Genomic DNA, 21,707 nt, shown 5'->3' on the forward strand with positions numbered 1-21,707 from the left:
TTAAGACTTTAATCGTTTGCCCGAACAAGAGAGAGTGTGGCTAAATCAAATTGTATTTTGGTCAAACAGTGTCTGTGGCCGTTTGCTGATGTGGCTTGGAGTCCAAGTATTCCTACCAAATTCAAAATGTTCCTACCAAATTCCTGATTGTTCTTACTAACACTTGACAAGGGTTGACATCTCTGTAGATTAAATATAATTAAATTTCAGGTAAAAATAAAATCATTTCATCACCCCTACGCCTCTTTCTTGACAGATGCTGCGGAGTGGATGAGGACAACTGACGAAGTGATCTCCTCCTGGAAGAACATTACAGATCTGGAGGCCGGCACGACCTATGAACTGCGAGTGGTGGCCACCAACGGCGGCATCACCAAAGCTTCCCACATTGAAGACGTCACCACCAGGGGCATTGGTAAAAATAGCATGATTTTTTCAAAAAGATGTTGTTCCAATCTGTGCTGTTCTGAATCATTGTAATTGTGATGTTAAGCGCATTTGATTCCAGCGTGCCCAGGCTAATATACATATGCTTGGTAAGAGTGAAATTGATTTATGTTTTCCTCCAGTTGCCAGTAGAATTAGTAGGGATTTTTCTTTCCTTAAAAAGAATCAGCAAGTTAAAAAATAACATAGTGTGCTATGATTATTGAGTACAATTTTTTTTTCTTCCAGTGAGTATAATTATGGTGCATGTGTGTGTGTGTGTGTGTGTTTGGGTGTGGGTGTGAGTGTGTGAAATCAACCTGATTTTCACATGATGCAAATATGGCACCTTCTCTGTGCATGTATGGTGTGTATGATTTTTACTTTTAATGTGCCAACAAACCACTTCCACACCAAGTGCCTTTTGCCTCAATGAAATGAGACTACTGGCTGCAGAGAAAATATGATGATCCAGTCCCCCTTTTTTTTTTTTTTTAATGAATATTCTTTTATTCATGTTACCTGTAAGGTATTTTGCATCAAGATTATTACAACTGATCCATTTTACATGCAAAAAGCAGCACTGATATTGCCACAATTGCACAATCACACGTTTACCACAGAAGAATCTCTCTGTACATATATATAACCAACATTCTTAACGATGTGGAACTATTTTGTGCCATTGCCTTTTGAAACCGTGTATCAGGGATCCAGCAATTCATTGAGAGAGGGGGTGAGCACCTGTGTGTGTCTTGTGTCTGTGTTCATATAACCCACGTTATGTTCCGTTACATTGTGTGTGTGTGTTCGTATAACCCACATTATGTTCCCAGGTTATGTTCCGTTACATTGTGTGTGTGTGTTCATATAACCCACATTATGTTCTGGTACATTGTGTGTCTGTGTGTTCATATTACCCATGTTATGTTTCGTTACATTGTGTGTGTGTGTTCATATAACCCATGTTATGTTCCCACGTTATGTTCTGTTACATTGTGTGTCTGTGTGTTTATATAACCCACGTTATGTTCCATTACATTGTGTGTCTGTGTGTTCATATAACCCACGTTATGTTCCGTTACATTGTGTGTCTGTGTGTTCATATAACCCACGTTATGTTCCATTACATTGTGTGTCTGTGTGTTCATATAACCCACGTTATGTTCCGTTACATTGTGTGTCTGTGTGTTCATATAACCCACGTTATGTTCCGTTACATTTTGTCTGTGTGTTCATATAACCCACATTATGTTCTGTTACATTGTGTGTCTGTGTGTTCATATAACTCACGTTATGTTCTGTTACATTGTGTGTCTGTGTGTTCATATAACTCACATTATGTTCTGTTACATTGTGTGTCTGTGTTCATATAACCCACATTATGTTCTGGTACATTTCAGCGGTGGCCTCAGCCCTGGTGGGTAACTGGGGCTGGTTCTTGGGCATGATGCTGGCCCTAGTGCTGCTCATCGGCCTCATCATCTTCTTCATCGTCGTCTTCAAGAGGGGCTTCCGCTTCAGACAGCACTCTCCGTCCAATTCCTTCTACGGAGGGGATGTTGCCTCTTACTCGGGTACTAATGCCGATAGTAAGCTCGTCGTCCACCCACCTGTCCCTGCTTCCTCTGCTCTCTCCTCTCACTGCCTCCTCTGTCCTGTTGGCACCCTTTTTATTGTTTAGTGTTGTACTACAACCCCTTGACTGCCTGTTCGTTTTTTTTTTTTTTTAAAGTCAGCTGTATTCTGTTTGCTGAGAGGGGGAAAAGCGAAGCTGTGTTAGTTCTGTGTATACTGAAACTTCTGCAGATTCTCTGTATTTTTAGGGAATTTATGCATGAAATTACACCGACTGATGCATAACAAGTTCTACTTTCATGTGGAAATTAAAACAAAAGGACTCACTTTGAGATCGGTTAGTATTTATTGAAGTTTAAAATGTTTATGATAATTATCTCGGAAACAAACTCAGAGAGACCGTCATTACCGTTGCCATTTTGAAGACCAGTTTCAATGCTGTGGAGAAAAAACAATTTCGTGAGAAATGCGCGACTCTTTGAGTTTGAAAAGGGAAGAAAATCACTTTTATAAACCTTTCCTGTGCCTGTCAACATCAGTCAGTCGTTCTCCCCATTCTAAAATGGGCACAAACGTTTAATGAACTACCTCAGTTGATCTAACAGAAATAGGCATCACAGAAGGCTCCTGGAGCTGAGTAGATTTAAGGGAAGAGGCAGTCGAGAGGTGAATCAGACATGCTGGGTGAACCACAGGTAGTAATGGTGGGACCATTGTTTTTTTAACCATTCGGAACTGTAACTTTTGCAGTTTAGCCAAACATCTTGCGCTGGAAGATTTTGTTTCTGTGTAAAAAGAAATGACATGGTGTTTTACAAAATTTGTAGACTGATAAAAATCCAGGAAGGCATTGAATTTCTAACACATGTCAGTAAAATAATCTTTTCACATTTCTCATCAGGTTCAAACATTTTGGATCATATACTGTCCTGCCAGTCAGATATTACTCTTGTGGTTCACCTGTGTGTGTCAGTGTGCTAAAATTTCTATCATTACTGATAATGCTATTAATATGTGTTGTGGATCAGGTTTATAACAGGGAATTTTATTTACTTTGATATTACATATTATGCCTGAGTGTGAACTGCATTCACTGCCTGTTAAATGCCAGTGAGTGTGGATTTTATGTTAACCAATATCAGTATTTATTTGATCTGCTTTATTTCATAAAGAATGTGAAAAGAGCACTGGCGGCTGGTCATCATTCATTATTCTAAATGCGCTATATATACTTACAAGTCGCTGCGTGTCATCTGCTGGTCATTGTTGTATTGGCAGCTGTTAACAGAATCATTATAAGACAAAGTTAACAGTCATCAACAGTTTGGCAATATCACACTGTTTGGATATTTATTTCTTGTGTCCCCATCTTTCTAGTTGTATGGACTGGATTTTTGTTTTTGTATATTTTAGCTGAGTAGCAGACATATAGATAGATAAATGAATGCAAGGTGTATACAAAAATTAATTAGTTTCAGAGCACTAAATTTCTAGTTCACATTATTTTTCGAGCAGTATGAGTTCATCTTCCTAACAACCAGTGAATATCTTGGTCTTCCTTACCACTATTTGAAAACCTTTTCCCCATGTTTGTTACCCACATAATACCATTGAGTTTTACCTTGTATGATTCTTACCCAAGGACTCGGGGCCACCTCCATTTAAACCCTGATTTTTATCACTTTGATTTATCAAGTCAGTGGGAACTGGGTTGGTTTGTTTATTAGAATTTTTTCATTAGTTTTGGTTTTCTTATACTTTTTTTCCCATTAAAAGGAACATGATGGAGCTTCAGATATTTTTTCCAGTTAGAAAAGGGGAATAGGATGGTTTTCTTGTAAGCTGTGGCTGAACAGATTACGTTGGGGTAGAAACAGCAACACACCTCCAGTCAGGAATGAGTGTTGCATGAAACTGTAGCTCAGTCAGGTTCATTTGTATAGATGGCTCATGGCTTCAAGGGTTAAGGACAGAAGGCATCCCCAGGTCTTGCAAAAGTTTCTCGGTGGCTATCTGTCTGGATCTGGTGGTTTCATATTTATCACTCATTTGGTTTCTGACATCAGTGTAACAGGATGAGGGCTACTTTCCTGCTGTAAACATGGATCATGGTTTGAAGATGGCCACAGAACCAGTTTGTGAAAAGTAAGGTCTATAGATCCAGGGGTGCAATTTGAACATTTCAGAAATCAAGTTTTCAGAAGTCTGTATGGATCATCATTGATTAATGATTTTGTGTTTAAGTACTTTCCAGTTTGTAGTTCATTTTCTTAGCATTGCAGGTTGAAGATAGCATGGCAAAACATGCATGATGGAAAAAACCAGGAGCATTTTTGACAGACTGCCGTATCTGCATAGTCAGTGTGGACTTGAAAATGAATGGTTTGAAGAGGGTCAGAGTTAGTGAGAATCGTTATGTTGCCTGTTCTGATGTTCAGTGATTCAGACAGTGTTGCAGTTTGTCAGAATGGGTTTCATGGATGGTGGAAGTGTTGATGAATGATCACTCGATTTGATTTTCCCATTTATCAAGAATAATATAGAGATATCATTTTGAATGAGCTTGGCCTGGTCTTTTTTTCTGTAGAATTTTTATCCAAGTGGTAGAGTGTTTATAGTTTGGTCTGATTATTATGCTCTTGTATCAAAATACTCAGATGTATTCTTCAGTTACTATACATTCGTTATAGTGCATCATGTATTTGAGCATACATTCAGGCTGCATGCAGTTAACTATCATCAGCTTCTGACAATGAAGTTCTTAACCTCATCTGTACTCTATTGTTCCACTTTTTATCTGAGTGGCTTGTTTTTAGCATTTCCTTTTTGCAAAATAGAGTACTTGGTATTTCTGGCTGGTGTGCAATTTCCATTTTGTAAAATAGAGTAACTTGATTTTTATTGGATGGTGCATGTTTCCTGAATGTGCTGATATTTTGTGGCTTTGGATATTGTTTATTTGAAGTTACGATTTTTTTAATGTTGTCACATGCGATAACTTTTCTGTGCATGTTGTGGATGTGGAAGGATTTGTGTATGGAACAAGTGGTAGTGTGCAGTATCTCTTCACAGTTTGTGTAGCTGTTCCCTGTGTGATCAGAAAAGGTGGTATATTCTTCTACTTGAATGATGATGATGGCGATTGAAAGACAAGAAGAATGCTATTTTAAAATGTTCTTGAAATAGTGCTGGGATTCGACTTATCATGGTAAATTTGATTGGTGGTACCAGAAGAGTTTTGTTGCATGCATTGGTGCACACACACACATGCACACACACACACACACACAGACATGCGCACACACACACATGCGCGCGCACACACACACATACACACACCTGTATACAAGTATCACAAACTACATAAATATATCTTATGCATATGCATAAACACACAGTACAGACACACATGAAAGAATGATGAGCAGCAGGGAAATAATATGCAGGGTTTGGTAAAACTAGCATTGTAGCAAAAGAAACAGTTGACTTGATTTTGTTGTGTATTTCTTGAGGGGAAAAGGCAGAACACATGTTTGGGTTGTTCTCTGCAGCAGGAGAATGGCAAGGTAGAATCTTGTGTTACACATGTTGACAGAAATGTGTTTTGATTGTGATGACTGAGGAAGAAGCTGGTATTTACATTCTGAGTTGAAACAATCTTACACTAGTGTGACAGTTGAGCTGGCCTGCATTAGCTGTTTTCTACCCAACACCTGTCTGCACAGGTGTAGCCAAGGGCAGCCGTGCACAGGGAATTAATGACACGGGAGAAATAACCAAGAATAATGCTGAATATTTGTTTCTTTCAGTACATTGTTATTTCTTTTTTTTTTTTTAACTATTGTGTTTGATCATTTTGTCATCGTACAGTGATATCTTTCATGTTTTTTTGGTCGTATTGAATTCAGTTTGACACTGGTGGATGCACAGGAATGGGCCAGCTAGGTTTGACAGGGTTGGGGGCACAGTGATGGGTTAGGATTAACAGGGTAGGGTGCACACTAATAGGTGATCATGACTCTTCTTATGAATAACCAAACCTACATTTTTTTTTGTTCCTTTCTAAAGCCATGATCTGGTCCTTATTGGCCTCTTGGTAGCATTGGCCAGGGTCCATGTGTTGAACATCCCATCTGCCTTCTTCAGCCAGTTTGTTGTTCTTTGCTAGGCTGTGTAGGTTGTTCAGTGTTTGCTTCCGTCCTCATGGTGTGGACCCATCTTCACTTCCATCCTTCCCCGCTGCTGTGACAACTGATCATGCAGAAGGTTTTTGGGATGTGGGGGGTTTTGAATGTTTTCTCACACTGGTGGGGTGAGAAGACAGGGAAGAGGTGTACAGCTACAGACCTAACAAGGCCTGGAATGTGCCAGCGTTCGACAGAGAGAGGTCACTCTCACCATCCTGTGTCCACCACAAGAATGTTCTATGGACTGTAGTATGAAGGGAAGGTGGTTTGGTGGCTTTGCTGGTATCTTTCCATTGAGAGTTTTCAGAGCAAAGGGGGCTACTGTGGGTTAGATGATTAAAAATTGTTAGTCCAGCGTCGATGATTTACAGATCATCGTACATGTCTTTGGTGCCCAAGTTACTAGTTGTCAGATTCAAACATGTCTGCTTGACATTGACAAGACCAGAGACTACCTTCACTCCTGTTGAAGTGAAATGCTGGATCAAGAAACAGGCCTGCAGCCAGCTAGCTGTTATGTAGACTACAGTGACAGACTTCCATGGAAAGATTTCATTCCAAATTGTTTGTTTTGTCTACGTTTCAGACACCTCTCGAATTCCACAGCGATCGTCCGACTTTGGGCCTGAACCTCGTGGCTACAGCAATGACTACTATGATGACAGGGATAGGGGGTATGCTTCTTTGGAAGAAATTCTTTTTTTTTTTTTTCATTTTGTTTAAGTTCATTTCATTTGTTTGGATAAATTCAGTTGTTTGCAGCTGCACATTTTGATTTTTGATTAATGTAAATTTGTGACAATATGCAGTTTTCCCAGTTTATGCAAGGTTTAATTCAGAGGCATTATTGTTTTTTTTTTTTTTTCTTTTTTCTCCACTGATGTTTGAGTTATTTTCTGCTCATAGGTGCATATGTGAATAATTGAGTGTGGTTAGTCATTCTGGGGCATTGCTGCGTGTGAATGGGCAGTTACCAGCACACAGAGTCTAACTTTACTTATGGAAATGCACTATACAAATGCCATTCACTATAATTTTTGTTCTTCTTCTTCTCATTATCACTGTCAGTATTATTATCATTATCATTATTACTACCATTAATATATTGATTTTGATATCATTGAAATGAATGTGAGATTGTTAGGGATCAGGTGCCATTCCAGTCAAGTGTAAAATAAGCTTACAAGTTACCAGGCTTTCCAGCAGTGCTCAGGCACTCAGTGGCTCAGACTGATGAACGAGAGGTAGTGGGTTTGAGGCTGTTAGGTTTTTTGAAGCTGTAATATGTTTTTGGTTACTGACAATGAATGATAAGTGTGAGATGCTGTAATGTGGTACAGTTCAAATGGTTCTAATTTAGTGGCTATGTCTATCAATGTGCAGGTACTACCCTGATGACAGAGCCAGAGACGACTATTATGATAGAGACAGAGATGACTATTACGGGGGTGGCAGAGATGACCGCAGGGACTATGACGACAGACGTGACTATGACGACCGTCGAGATTATGATGACCGGAACTATGAGAAGGGTGACTATGACCGCAGGGACTATGACGACTACAACGACCGACGTGACGACGATGACCGTCGTTATGACAAGGGCAGGCGCGACAGTTATGATGACTATGACCGCAGTCGATACGATGACGACCGCTACAACCCTCCTAACTACGACGACGTCAGAGACCGCTACCCGGACACCCGCGATGACCCGTATGAAGAGTATGAACGCAAGCCGTCTGCAAGCTACGACCCTGAAGTGGACAACCGTGACTACCGTGAACCCAGCCGCTTTGACCGCCAGGGTGTCCCTGTGGACAGCCGTGACCGCAGCCACTCCCAGGGAGGAGGAGGGGCATCGTCCACCTTTGTGTGAACCACCCCCACGCCGTCACGCCATGGATAGGATTGCAGCTTGTCAGCAAGCTCCATGCAGTGGCTGTTGTGTGCTTCTCTTCCCTCGTATGATGGGCATGTTTATGCCTCAGAAGAAAAAGGGTTTCTGTTTCCTTGACTTGCGAATGTTATACACTAGCTCTGATGCAGAAAATTCATCAGTGCGTCCAGTTTCAAGGAAAATTATCCTCGCCTTATTGTTTATTCATTATTAAGGAAAATTATAGCGACTTTATCCAGTACTTATTGCTGTTGATTGTAACGAATGGAGAATTTTATAATGCTGTCGATTTTATTTTGGTTTAGTTTTGGTATGAACTTCAGATGTCTTGTTAGGTATTTTGACGATGTTTTTGTCTGATCCATCAAAATTATAGCTGTAGTGCTTTAAAAGTTATTGTGAAGATTTTCCATTGAATTATAGCCTCATGTTATGCTTTTGTGTTTATCACATTATTGCGCAGTTTGAGAGACAAGTGTGATTGATATGATTGAACAATTCCATTTCCTACACTTCCTGTTATTGTTGAGATTGTGAAGAAATTGTATCCATTTCTTTGTGCCTTTAGGTAGATGTGTTTTTAAAAGGGCATATATTTGTATTTTCTGGTTTTTAAAAAAAATTCATGTGCTGTAATCTGATGCCTTTAAAGCATCATCAGAACATGGGTAAGGGTCTGTCTGACAGCTTGAAACATGCTGTGTACAGATGTGGTAATATTGTGCACAAAATGTGAAGGAGTCATTAGTTTGTTAGTGAAAGAAAAAGAAGTGCTGTTTTTCTCTCAAGGAAAGGCGGATGACATGAATGGGTTAGAAATCATAGAAAAAGATGCATTGACAGTGGGGGGGAAAGACCCGAAAGACGTAGTTCTTAAAAAAGCAGAGGGATAAATGTTCTAATTTGCTCTGGGAAATAAAATGATGAAATATAACTGAAGTTTATGATGGACATCATCACTTTTTTTGGTCCTGCAAATCAAAATGTGGAGAAGAAAATACTAAAGACAAGAAAAAAAAAACACCCACCAAAAAAAAAAAAAAAAAACAGTATGAGTCTGATTTCAGCAAGTCAGTGTATACCCACATAAACTGACTGGTTTTGTGAGTATGGATAGTGAAAATGAACATGAAATCAACAGATTACAAGCAGCTATACAAATATATCTTCTTCTTCTTTATAGTAAACAAATATCTTACAGTTGATGCAAAGTTGCAAAACTTGTATGCATGTGTCTTTGCAGAAGTGTGTATCTGCATGTTGCAAGTGAGTGAACGGTTGAATGTAATTTTTCTTTGATTGTTGGATGAGAACGTTTGTCGCAACTGTAGGTCAGTGGCTGAATTGTATATTATTCACGTTCACCACATACATGATTAGGATTCTTGTATATACACTGAAGCCCAAGTCCCTTAAATATACATATTATATATATGCAGATTGGCAAATAAAGGAAGACCCCATCAGCTTGTATTTTGTAATTAGACTTCACTGCCAGTCATGTTTGCTAGATTGTTTCATCAGGAAGGTTTATGTTGTACATACTTTTGTTGAATATCAGGTCAGAAATAGAATTTTAGATAATTGCTGTATGTGTACATTACTGATCATAAATTTTTGTTGTCAGCTTGTGTTATTTCCCCTTACTGCTATTATCTTTTCTCTCAGTGCTGCCCTTCTGAGTCTCAAATGTGGTATGTATTTTTATTTTGTTTGATATCTAAAACACAGGTGATAAAAAGAAAATATGACATGTCTATGTGCAGCTGTGCATCAGTAGCATGAAGGAAAAATTGTCAAAAAATTTATCCATGTACTTTTTATGTGTCCAGTTATATCAAATGCATTATTTTCAAAGATAAGTTTCCAGTAATCTTTTAATCAAGCAGTGTAGACTTCAAAGATAGCACACATTTTTTGGCATAATGGACTTTGAGCTACTTGCATCTATTATCTGTTGTTGTGGTCATTGAACAGCTTCTCTGACACAGGTGTACAGAGACTGGGAAAATTTGAAGGAAACTGGATGGTTGGTGAATAACCTTTCCTTACATTAGACTGAAAAACAAAACAAAAAAACATTGAGTACAATCGTGAAGACCTGCAGTGGTGGGGCTGTTGTTCAGGATAGCTTGTAACTCAATTTCCATTGCACCACCCCGACCCCTTTGGTATATGTGTTTGTTATCAGTGAACAGATGCCAGAAATTATGAAAGAAAATGGCCCTTATTGTAATGCAAGTATTGTCAAAATGCCGAGTGGTAAATAAGCTTATCTGCCTTATCAGTGTCTTTGAGGTTCTGATTCGAATCCTGGTCTCACTCTTCTAAGTTTGACTGGAAAATCAGAGTGTTTACTCATTTGAATGAGACGATAAAGTAAGATTTCATGTGCAGCAGAAAGAGAACCGTGGCAACATAAATGTTGTCCTCTGGCAAAATTATATAGAAGAAATCCACTCAGGTGGGTAGGTACACAAATATATAAATATATCTATATATATATATATATATATATCATTATATGGCTTGACCATATGCATGGCCTGACAAGCATATTAGGTTATGCTCTGGTCAGGCACCTGCCGATCAGATGTGGTGTAGCATAATTATATGGATTTGTCTGAATGCCAGGACACATCCTGGGGAAACTGAAACTAAACGATTGGAATCTAGTAAAAAGATACATGAGTTTTTTTATTAAAAAAAAAAAAAAAAATTGCAGATGTAACACGGCTGTGTGGTCTTAGCTGAAAAATGTGTTGTATTTGGTGCTGTGTACCTTGCATGATTTTGACCTCCAAACGAAAGCAGTTGACTGACAAACTAATAATTTTCCGATTTTCGACTCCCCCCCCCCCCACCCCTCTGTTGCTCTTATTATATTACCCAACTCTTTTCTTTGGCTCTTTCTATGATGAGTTGCACTTTCACGATAAAATGTTTGTTAGCTGAGCATGAATGGTGTACTCTTTTATTTACATTTGTGGAGGTGGTGAGGATAAAATGGAAATGTACAGATGTGTACAGATAAAACATATCACACTGACATATTGATTACAATACATATCAGTTTGACTGAGGGAATGTTTTTGACATTTTTATCACAAGACATAGACTGACTGAGGAAATGCTGATGACATTTTTGATTGCAAGACATATCAGACTGATTGATGAATGTCTGTCAGATGATTGGAACTTGGAGGAAGAGAAACCCATTGTGAGTGAAACATTCCATTTGTAACCATGATATGTACATATTTTGATAATAAACATATATCCTTTTTATATTATTGCCTCATCTTTATGAATGGAAGAGCTGTGTGTATGTGCACATCTATGTGTTTTCATAGAGGTGACAAGTTTTAGAATTACATGTCCGTGTAATATAGTGAGTTTTCAAACTTATATGTTTATGTAATACAGTGAAACTGCATGTTTATGTAATATGGTGAGTTTTCAAAATTACTTGTTCATGTAATATGGTGAGTTTTCAAAATTACATATTTACGGAATACACATTTTTTTGTACCAGCCGCTGTGACAAAGTGCTAAAGGTAATGAACAGATGGCAGGGGGGGGGGGGGACACAGGTTAAACAGCAGCACAGGTGGGATTTTTAATTTGGTGGTTTTGTTTGTTTGCTTTTTTCATCCTTTGGCCAGCTCATACCCAGGATTGTGTGTATACTGTGTATTCCTATTGGAAGATAAGGACCACACGGTTGAGGATCACATGTTACGGATGTGTCTTCGGGAGGGTTGATGAAATGTCATGACCCACCCTGCAAACTACTGTGATCTGTTTGACACTTTAGAGTACAGCGTTCATAGCACTACTGTCACCATCATCATCATCATAATCATTTTGATTCATCATTCATATAGAAAATAATGTTTCGGATTCTGTGGCCTTTCATGCAGCGTTCACACGGCAACCTCAGTGTCAACGCCCTTCGCTTTCATGAGAATTACTGTCAAGGTCTTTGGTGTCGGCAGATTCATGTTGGGGTGATCTTTGGGTCGCTCACTGAAGTTTGGCTACATAAAGCGATTATTGTCATCACCAGGGGGTTAGTACAAAGGAGGTGGTGTCAAGCGCATGATCATTATCAAAGTGACTCAGCTGCGGAGCCTCCTGGTGACCTAACAGCGGTAGTTTCCCATGGGCTGCAGGCGCTGACACAGTACAGAATACATACAGAATACTTTATTATCTCAAGAAGAGAAATTCACGTGTGTTTCTTTTTTTTAAATTAAAAAAAAAAAATTTTGTTTTGATTGGAATCTTCTCGTTCTCCACCCACCCCTACCATTCTGCACGCGCTTTCTTGTCGCTAGTTTTTGTTCTCTTAATTGAAGGGGAAGGCTGGAACGAAAAGCATTAGCATTAATGTATTTGTCTGCCAGCAGCCTGTCTGAACATAATTGAACAATACAACTAACTAATCACAGGTCAGTAAACACGAGACACCGACTGTTCTTTCCATTACGATTTATTAACCACTCGTCGCTGGTTACCACGAACAACACCATCAAAATTGTACAGAATGAACATATCATCACATTCCTCACATCAACAGCACAACCATTAATGAACACATTGTCGCCTTCCGTGTAAATATTTTAAAACGCGAGCAAAACAGTCGAACTATGAGCACCAAGAAGATACCGGTTTTATGTACATTCCTCCAGACCAGAGATGGGTATACTTATCGATGTAATCAGCAACAAGGTATTCTGATTCGTTTTTAAGCATTAAAATCGTTTGAGAAAGCTTCAATATGAACAGATGGGGAGGGAATGAGTGAACGGAGGGAGAAACAGATAAACGGGGAGAGAGAGAGAGAGAAAGAGCGGAGTATTCAAAAGCAAACCTACACTGATGCATACATATCCGAGAACACGTGCACTCATGTCTCTGTCTATGTGTGTCTGTCCGTCTGTCCGCCTCTCTCCCTCTTGCCATTTCCCTCACACTAGTACATAATCACACACACACACACGCACGTACGACGCACGCCTGCCTCGTGTTTTGAGGCAGCTGCTGAATAACCTTGACGGTCCGACGGTCGTTCTGTTTTTTTTTTGTGTTTTTTTTCTTTTCTCGCTGTATCTTAGATTTAATTGGCTAATACATAAGACTAATTCCGCTGCAATTCAGGCATTTCCTGTTGGCTGGGATAAAAATTAATAATCTATTTCTTTTCATTTCGTTCCTTTTCCCCGTCCATGCTTGTCTTTTCTTTTCCTTCTTTCTCATTTTCTTTTTACTTTCCTTCTTTCTTTTTCGTATATATATATATATATATATATATACATATATCTACATCAATATATATATATATATATATATATATATATATATATATATATATATATATATATATATATATATATATATCCTTTCATCCTTTTTGTTTCTTTCCCCCTTTTTTCCTGTCTTTCTATCTTTCCTCTCGGGTTTACGAGTAAGAGGACAACACAACTTTCCTGTTTTGATCTCCAGCGTGCACTAGACAGTAGTCTATGGTGGTTTAGTGAGTCACACTACCCTAAACTTTGTCTCTCCCTGTTGCACGTGCCAGCCTTTCTTTGAGGAACAGACAGCCCTGTCTCACAATGAACATGACTTGGTCAGGGACTACCAGCATTAGTCCCAAATGATGTTTGAAATATTTCGAACATGAAGTGAGTTTTACAATAAACCAAAAATGATTACAAAGCATTTGCATTCATATACATAAAACAAAACAATATAATGTAACAGACTATAATTTTATAAAAATATACAAAATTAAAATGTGGCTTGAGTAGAGGTCAATAAAGCGAAAGATTAAAACAATATACAGAGTTAATTGATTTCCTGCTGAAAATCATTTCACCACACGACATGAAAATATAACAGAGGACTAAAAGTTTTGACAAACTGTTAGCAAGCGTAAAAAAAACAAACATACTTTCAACTGTGTAGCTTCCTAATACTTCTGCATAAATCAGACACAAGTAACCGCAACCTAACTGATAATTATTCCGTAATTCCCAAAAAGCGCAGGCGTATTTTACACAGTCCTTCTTGGCGTTCTGCAGTGCTCCCGAAGAAGAATTAGAAACCAAAACAAAACAAAAGACACTCGTTATCCAGTTTCTGAAAATGTCAATGGGAAAATCTCTGGTGTTCTTCGTTTACCATTCCTTTCCAAAACTATAATATTATTCTGGAATTCGCCAGAGCAAGGTTTGGCTTCTGACTGGCACAGCATACAAGAAACCCACGAGCTTTGTAGCAATCGACTGGCTGATGAAGCATGTGGGAATTTAAAGAAATGGAATGGTGTGTTGTGTGATGTGGTGATAGTGTGTTGTGGTGGTGTGGTGTGCTGTGGAGTGGTGTGTTGTGGGGTAGTGTTAGTGTGGTAGTGTGTGTTGTGGTGTGGTGGTGTGGTGTGGAGTGGTGTGTTGTGGGGTAGTGTCGTTGGTGTGGTGGTGTGTTGTGTTGTGTTGTGGTGTGGTGTGGTGTGGTAGTGTGTGATGTGTTGTGGTGCAGTGTGGTGTGGTGTGGTGTGTGGTTTGGTGCAGTGTAGTTGGCGTGGTGTTACTTTCTCGTCACAGCAGATTTCTCTTGTGAGAAATTCGGACTGTTTACCCAAGAGGAACGCCTCGACAGATTGCAACGCCACCCCCTTCAACCCCCCCCCCCCCCCCGCCCCCCAGCCCCTTATCCACCCCTTTACCCTGCTGTGTGTAAGTCCGTTTGTTTCGCTGTCATAGTGGAACAGCTGGTTATTCACACACACACACACACACACACACACACACACACAATACCAGGGACAACTCTCTTGTCAGGGCGGTTTTTCTTTTACGTGCGGTTAGCGCAAGCTGTACACAGGACCTTGGTGTATCATTTCCCTACGGCCTGCTGGAGGGGAAGGTGGTGGGAAGAAGAGAGGTGAAAACACTCCGGTCCACGGGTAGAATCGAACCCGGAACCCTTGCTGCAGAGTTGGACGCTTTGTTTACGAGGCCACCACTCCTCTCGCTCTCCTGCTTGGCGAATCGGTGAACAGAACTGACAGCCTTCCTCTGTGTTTACAATCTAAGTATGAATGTACCAGACTACATTTTTTTGTTGTTGAGAAGTAGCGCAGCGGCATGTAAAAGAAATAAAATGTGGAAGCTGTGTGTGTGTGTGTGTGTGTGTGTGTGTGTGTGTTGTGTGTGTGTGTGTGTGTGTGTGTGTGTGTGTGTGTATGTGTGTGTGTGTGTGTGTGTGTGTATGTGTGTGTGTGTGTGTGTGTGTGTGTGTGTGTGTGTGTGTGTGTGTGAGAGAGAGAGAGAGAGAGAGAGAGAGAGAGTATACGAATAGCTGCATATCCATTTAAAACAAATGAAGCCTGCAGTGGCAGCTGCAAACCCCCCCTCCCCTCTCCCTCCCCACGCCCCACCCACAAATCAATATAAGTTCAGCCAGAAAAAAATTCTCCAACAGTTCCCACCACCTCCTCAGCATGGACCATGTCTAGGTGACGTTACGGGCACCAGGTAACCATCCTGATCCACGTCCCCAGGGGACACAGCACCTCCCCGCACCCCGGGGCTGGAGGTGGACTGTTGGGGAGCGATACCCGTCCCCTGCATGTTACCCTGGCTCCCAGCACCGCCACCGTTCTTTTTGGAGGAACGAGCCGTTCTGGGCGTTCCACAGGGGTGGAGGTAGTTCGGATCCTGTGTGCTTTGGGTGAAGCCCCCCTCTGTTTGAGCTCCACCGTTGGTCAGTGCAGAGTACTCGTGGTGGTCTTGCTGCGGTCGAGGCTGCTCGTACACGTGGACGCTGTCGGCTGGAGGAGAGAGGTTGATGTAGCTGACCCTGTTAGCAGCACCGCTGGCTGGAATGTTGTTTCTGAGCCCACCATTCTGGGAAGTTGCCGCCTCAGAGGTAGGGTTAACGTAATAGTACCTCCCGGAACCCTGCCTGTGTGCCTGTGTAGACAGCACTCCCCCACCACCACCACCACCACCAGCAGCCAGGTCATCCTTGGTGGTTGTCACGGAGGACGTGTCGTGACCCTGGGAGCTTGGATGATGGAGGTTCTCACCGGGGCTGCTCGGTGACCGCACGTTTCTGGTGGTGCTGGTGAGAGGCAGCGGCTGGTGGGCAGGGATCATGGCGCTCTCATCCAGGGAGGCGTACACACTCTCACTGCCGTCAGCAGAGGCGCAGGGCTGGAGGCTGGGTTTGGCGGAGGCGGTCATGAAGCCAGGGAGGGTGTATCGCTCAGCTGTGGACGTGGTCCTCGTGTCTCCCGCGGACTGCCTCCCGTGGGACGTCCCTGTGGCGGTGACGGAAGCTGCAGCAGCTTCTGGAGTCCTCCCGTTCTTCGTGAATGTCTGGCAACAAGACGGTTGCTGCAGTGTCAGGTTCAGTTTTGTTTGTCAGTTGTTATGGCGCCAGGTTCATTGTCATTTGTCAGTTGTTGTAGCAACAGGTTCATTGTCATTTGTCAGTTGTTGTAGCAACAGGTTCATTGTCATTTGTCAGTTGTTATGGCGCCAGGTTCATTGTCATTTGTCAGTTGTTATGGCGCCAGGTTCATTGTCATTTGTCAGTTGTTGTAGCAACAGGTTCATTGTCATTTGTCAGTTGTTGTAGCAACAGGTTCATTGTCATTTGTCAGTTGTTGTAGCAACAGGTTCATTGTCATTGTCAGCGTGGTTGTGCCAGGTTCATTGTCATTGTCAGCGTGGTTGTGCCAGGTTCATTGTCATTGTCAGCGTGGTTGTGCCAGGTTCATTGTCACTGTCAGCGTGGTAGTGCCAGGTTCATTGTCACTGTCAGCGTAGTAGTGCCAGGTTCATTGTCATTGTCAGCGTGGTTGTGCCAGGTTCATTGTCATTGTCAGCGTGGTTGTGCCAGGTTCATTGTCATTGTCAGCGTGGTTGTGCCAGGTTCATTGTCATTGTCAGCGTGGCAGTGCCAGGTTGAAGGTCGGATTCAGTGTTGTGGTGCCAGGTTCATTGTCACTGTCAGCGTGGTAGTGCCAGGTTCATTGTCACTGTCAGCGTGGTAGTGCCAGGTTCATTGTCATTTGTCAGTTGTTGTAGCACCAGGTTCATTGTCATTGTCAGCGTGACAGTGCCAGGTTGAAGGTCAGTTTCAGTGTTGTGGTGCCAGGTTGAAGGTCGGATTCAGTGTTGTGGTGCCAGGTTCATTGGAAAGGCAAGGCAAGGCAAAAGGTTTATTTCTTGTGTCCCCGGGGGGCTTTGAAACGTTACGTATATACTTCTTTTACCCATACCATACAAGCAAAAAGAGTGATATCTAAAGAACAGAACGAACACACACACACACACACACACACACACACACACACACACACACAACAAACGTTCGCGCAAACACGCAAATACACATTAATAAGTAATTTTTCTTTAGCAATATCATTGTTGTAATGCCAGGTTCATTGTCACAGTCAATGCTGTGATGACAAGTTCATTATCATGATCAGTGTCGGAGTGTCAGGTTCACATTTCAGGCACATAATTTTCTCTCTCTCTCTCTCCCCCTTTTTTTTCTCTGTCTGTCTGTCTGTCTGTTTCTGTCCGTCTATCCCACTCTTCATCTGCATAAAGCATTTAAAAAGCCCAGGTGCTTTTGAAACATAAATAATCTTTATTTTAAATACAATTTTTAAACGACTTTCTGACCTTGTGCATACCAGTCTTTCTGAGGGAATATTGATTAAACATCTGAGTTAGAGCCTGTCGGTCTCCCCCGGGCCCCCCCAACTCAACCCTTGTCCATCTCGCTCTCTGTCTCTGTCTCTCTGTCTGTCTCTGTCTGTTTCTCCGTCCTTCTCGCCTCTCTTTCTCTGTCTGGGAAAAATCCATTCTATCTGTACGTTCTGACTGGCAGGCAACCCACGATAAATCAAAACACTGTGTAACTTATCTACAAGAAAAGCAAACATCATTTCATATGAAGATCCTCAAGCCCATCTCTCGTTGTAGGAAAAAAAAAGTAAACGTCATATCAGGTCAGGACGGATTGAAATATGAGAAATGAAATGTGTATTGTGGCTCAAAGAAGGTTCTGTTTTTATTAGGTGTCACCTTCTTGTTGGACACTTGAGGCAGAGGTCTGTTTTTGTAGCGGTCCCCAGCCGGCTCACCCATCTGTCCTGCTGCCCGCGTGCTGGAGTTCAACTCCTCTCTGCTGGGACGGAGCAGTGTGGCACAGGACAACAGAGCAGTATAGTGTAGTGCAGTGCAGTACAGAGATTAAGGACAGTATGGTACATTACAGAACTGCAGAACAGTGCAGTGCAGTACAGTACATAACTACAGAAGAGTGCAATACAGTACAGTACAGTACAGTACAGTACAGTACAGCATAGTATAGTACAGTACAGTACAGTACAGTACTACAGAATAGTACAGTGCAGTACAGTACAGAACTACATAAGAATGCAGTACAGTACAGTACAGTACAGTACAGTACAGTACTACAGAACAGTACAGTACACTACAGTACTACAGAACAGTACAGTACAGTAAAGTACAACATAATAGTACAGTGGGGTATACTACAGAAGTACAGTACAGTACTACAGAAAAGTACAGTGCACTACAGTACAGTACAGTACAGAACTATGGATCAGTACAGTGCAGAACTACACAACAGTACAGTGCACTACAGTACAGAACTACATAACAGTACAGTGCACTACAGTACAGAACTACATAACAGTACAGTGCACTACAGTACAGAACTACAGAACTATGGATCAGTACAGTGCAGAACTACACAACAATACAGTGTACTACAGTGCAGAACTACACAACAATACAGTGTACTACAGTGCAGAACTACACAACAATACAGTGTACTACAGTGCAGAACTACACAACAATACAGTGTACTACAGTGCAGAAGTGCTGAACAGTGCAGTACAGAATATAACTACATAACAGTACAGTACAGAACTACATAACAGAACAGTACAGTACAGTACAGTTCAGAACTACAGTACAATACAGCACAGAACTTTAGAACAGTACAGTGCACTACAGTACAGAACTACAGAACTATGGATCAGTACAGTGCAGAACTACACAACAATACAGTGTACTACAGTGCAGAACTACACAACAATACAGTGTACTACAGTGCAGAAATGCTGAACAGTGCAGTACAGAATATAACTACATAACAGTACAGTACAGAACTACATAACAGAACAGTACAGTACAGTACAGTTCAGAACTACAGTACAATACAGTATAGTACTTTAGAACAGTACAGTGCACTACAGTACAGAACTACAGAACTATGGATCAGTACAGTGCAGAACTACACAACAATACAGTGTACTACAGTGCAGAACTACACAACAATACAGTGTACTACAGTGCAGAACTACACAACAATACAGTGTACTACAGTGCAGAAATGCTGAACAGTGCAGTACAGAATATAACTACATAACAGTACAGTACAGAACTACATAACAGAACAGTGCACTACAGTACAGAACTACAGAACTATGGATCAGTACAGTGCAGAACTACACAACAATACAGTGTACTACAGTGCAGAACTACACAACAATACAGTGTACTACAGTGCAGAAATGCTGAACAGTGCAGTACAGAATATAACTACATAACAGTACAGTACAGAACTACATAACAGAACAGTACAGTACAGTACAGTTCAGAACTACAGTACAGTACAGTACAGTACAGAACTATAGAAAAGTACAGTGCAGCACAGCGCAGTGCTGCTGAACAGTACAGTACAGAACCACACAACGATACAGTGCAGTACATTCTAGAACTATAGAAAAGTACAGTACAGTGCAGATACAGAACTACAGAACAGTGCAGTGCAGAGCTACAGAACAGTACAGTACAGAACTACATAACGGTACAGTGCAGCACAGAATTATAGTACAGTGCAGTGCACAGCTACAGAACAGTACAGTACAGAACTACATAACGGTACAGTGCAGCACAGAACTACAGAACAGTGCAGTGCACAGCTACAGAACAGTACAGTACAGAACTACATAACGGTACAGTGCAGCACAGAACTACAGAACAGTGCAGTGCACAGCTACAGAACAGTACAGTACAGAACTACATAACGGTACAGTGCAGCACAGAACTACAGTACAGTGCAGTGCACAGCTACAGAACAGTACAGTACAGAACTACATAACGGTACAGTGCAGCACAGAACTACAGTACAGTGCAGTGCACAGCTACAGAACAGTACAGTACAGAACTACATAACGGTACAGTGCAGCACAGAACTACAGTACAGTGCAGTGCACAGCTACAGAACAGTACAGTACAGAACTACATAACGGTACAGTGCAGCACAGAGCTACAGAACAGTGCAGTGCAGAGCTACAGAACAGTACAGTACAGAACTACATAACGGTACAGTGCAGTGCAATGCAGTGCAGTGCAGTACAGTACAGTACAGTACAGTACAGTGCAGAACTACAGAACACTACAGTACATTATAGTACAGTACAGTACAGTACAGTACAGAACTACAGAACACTACAGTACATTATAGTACAGTACAGTACAGAACTACAGAGCACTCACTACAGAACACTACAGTACATTATAGTACAGTACAGTACAGTACAGTACAGTACAGTACAGTACAGAACTACAGAGCACTCACTACAGAACACTACAGTACATTATAGTACAGTGCAGTACAGAATTACAGAACAGTACAGTGCAGTATAGAACTAGAGAACAGTATGGTGCGGTACAGTACAGAACTATAGAAAAGTACAGTACAATACAGAATCGGTATACTTCAGTGCAGTACAGTACATAATTACAGTACATTACAGAACAGTGCAACACAGTACAGAACTACAGTGCAATAAAATGCAGTACAACACAGAGCTAGAATACAGTACTGAGCAGTACAGTACAGAAATAATGCAGTACAATGCAGTACTAAGTACAGTACAATACTGTACAGAACTACAGTGCAATGCAGTACAGTACAGAAGTAGTACAATACAGTGTAATACAGTACAAAGTTACAGTACAAAATGGTACAGTACAGTACAGTACAGCACAATACAGTACAGTACTGTATATTATGGTACAGAGCTAAGTAATGTACAATTAAGTGCGGCACACTTCCGAACAAGAGTACAATACAAAAAAAACTACAATACAGTATTGTACAGTATGTAAGCACAGTACAATGCAATACAACAAAAAAACTAGTGTACAGTATAGTGCTGTACAGAACAATAGTATAATACTATGTAATCCTGTACATAATTACAGTACAATACAATGCTTTACAGTTCAGAGCTATCATACAGTATAGTACAGTTTAACACAATAGAATACAGTGCAGTACAGAAATTCATCACAGTACAAAACTGCAGTATAATACAGTACAGTGTACAGTACAGTACAGAACAGTGCGGGCACAGTAGAAAACTGCAGAACAATTTAGTGCCAAACTGACAGTGACTTGCAGCGACGATTACAAACACATACACGCACATCCCCCGCCCACACCCATTACAAATACAACGCTACTTAACACACACACACACACACACA

General features: G+C 41.0%; 2 protein-coding genes across 5 annotated transcripts in view; one reads left to right on the plus strand and one right to left on the minus strand.

The window, feature by feature from the left end:
- Nucleotides 1–11,379, plus strand: part of LOC143284486 (neuroglian-like) — a 45,725-nt gene extending 34,346 nt beyond the window's left edge. For 2 of the 3 annotated variants that reach the window (XM_076591172.1, XM_076591173.1), the window contains exons 22-25: nucleotides 257–415; nucleotides 1,830–2,018; nucleotides 6,778–6,865; nucleotides 7,575–11,379. In XM_076591172.1, coding sequence (XP_076447287.1) covers nucleotides 257–415; nucleotides 1,830–2,018; nucleotides 6,778–6,865; nucleotides 7,575–8,070 — 932 coding nt within the window. In that variant the 3' untranslated portion in view covers nucleotides 8,071–11,379. The remainder of the gene's footprint in view (nucleotides 1–256; nucleotides 416–1,829; nucleotides 2,019–6,777; nucleotides 6,866–7,574) is intronic. The other variant, XM_076591174.1, reaches the window with a different exon arrangement.
- A 4,170-nt stretch (nucleotides 11,380–15,549) lies between these two features.
- The window catches only part of LOC143285013 (uncharacterized), a 17,614-nt gene continuing 11,456 nt past the window's right edge, over nucleotides 15,550–21,707 (minus strand). Inside the window, exons 7-8 of one of the 2 annotated variants that reach the window (XM_076592185.1) lie at nucleotides 18,204–18,303; nucleotides 15,550–16,481 (exon numbers count right to left, since the gene is read on the minus strand). In XM_076592185.1, the coding sequence (XP_076448300.1) occupies nucleotides 15,597–16,481; nucleotides 18,204–18,303 (985 nt within the window). In that variant the 3' untranslated portion in view covers nucleotides 15,550–15,596. Of the gene's footprint in view, nucleotides 16,482–18,203; nucleotides 18,307–21,707 lie in introns of both variants that reach the window. The other variant, XM_076592184.1, reaches the window with a different exon arrangement.

Source organism: Babylonia areolata, chromosome 8, assembly GCF_041734735.1.
Source record: "Babylonia areolata isolate BAREFJ2019XMU chromosome 8, ASM4173473v1, whole genome shotgun sequence".
Taxonomy (NCBI): Eukaryota; Metazoa; Mollusca; class Gastropoda; order Neogastropoda; family Buccinidae; genus Babylonia; species Babylonia areolata.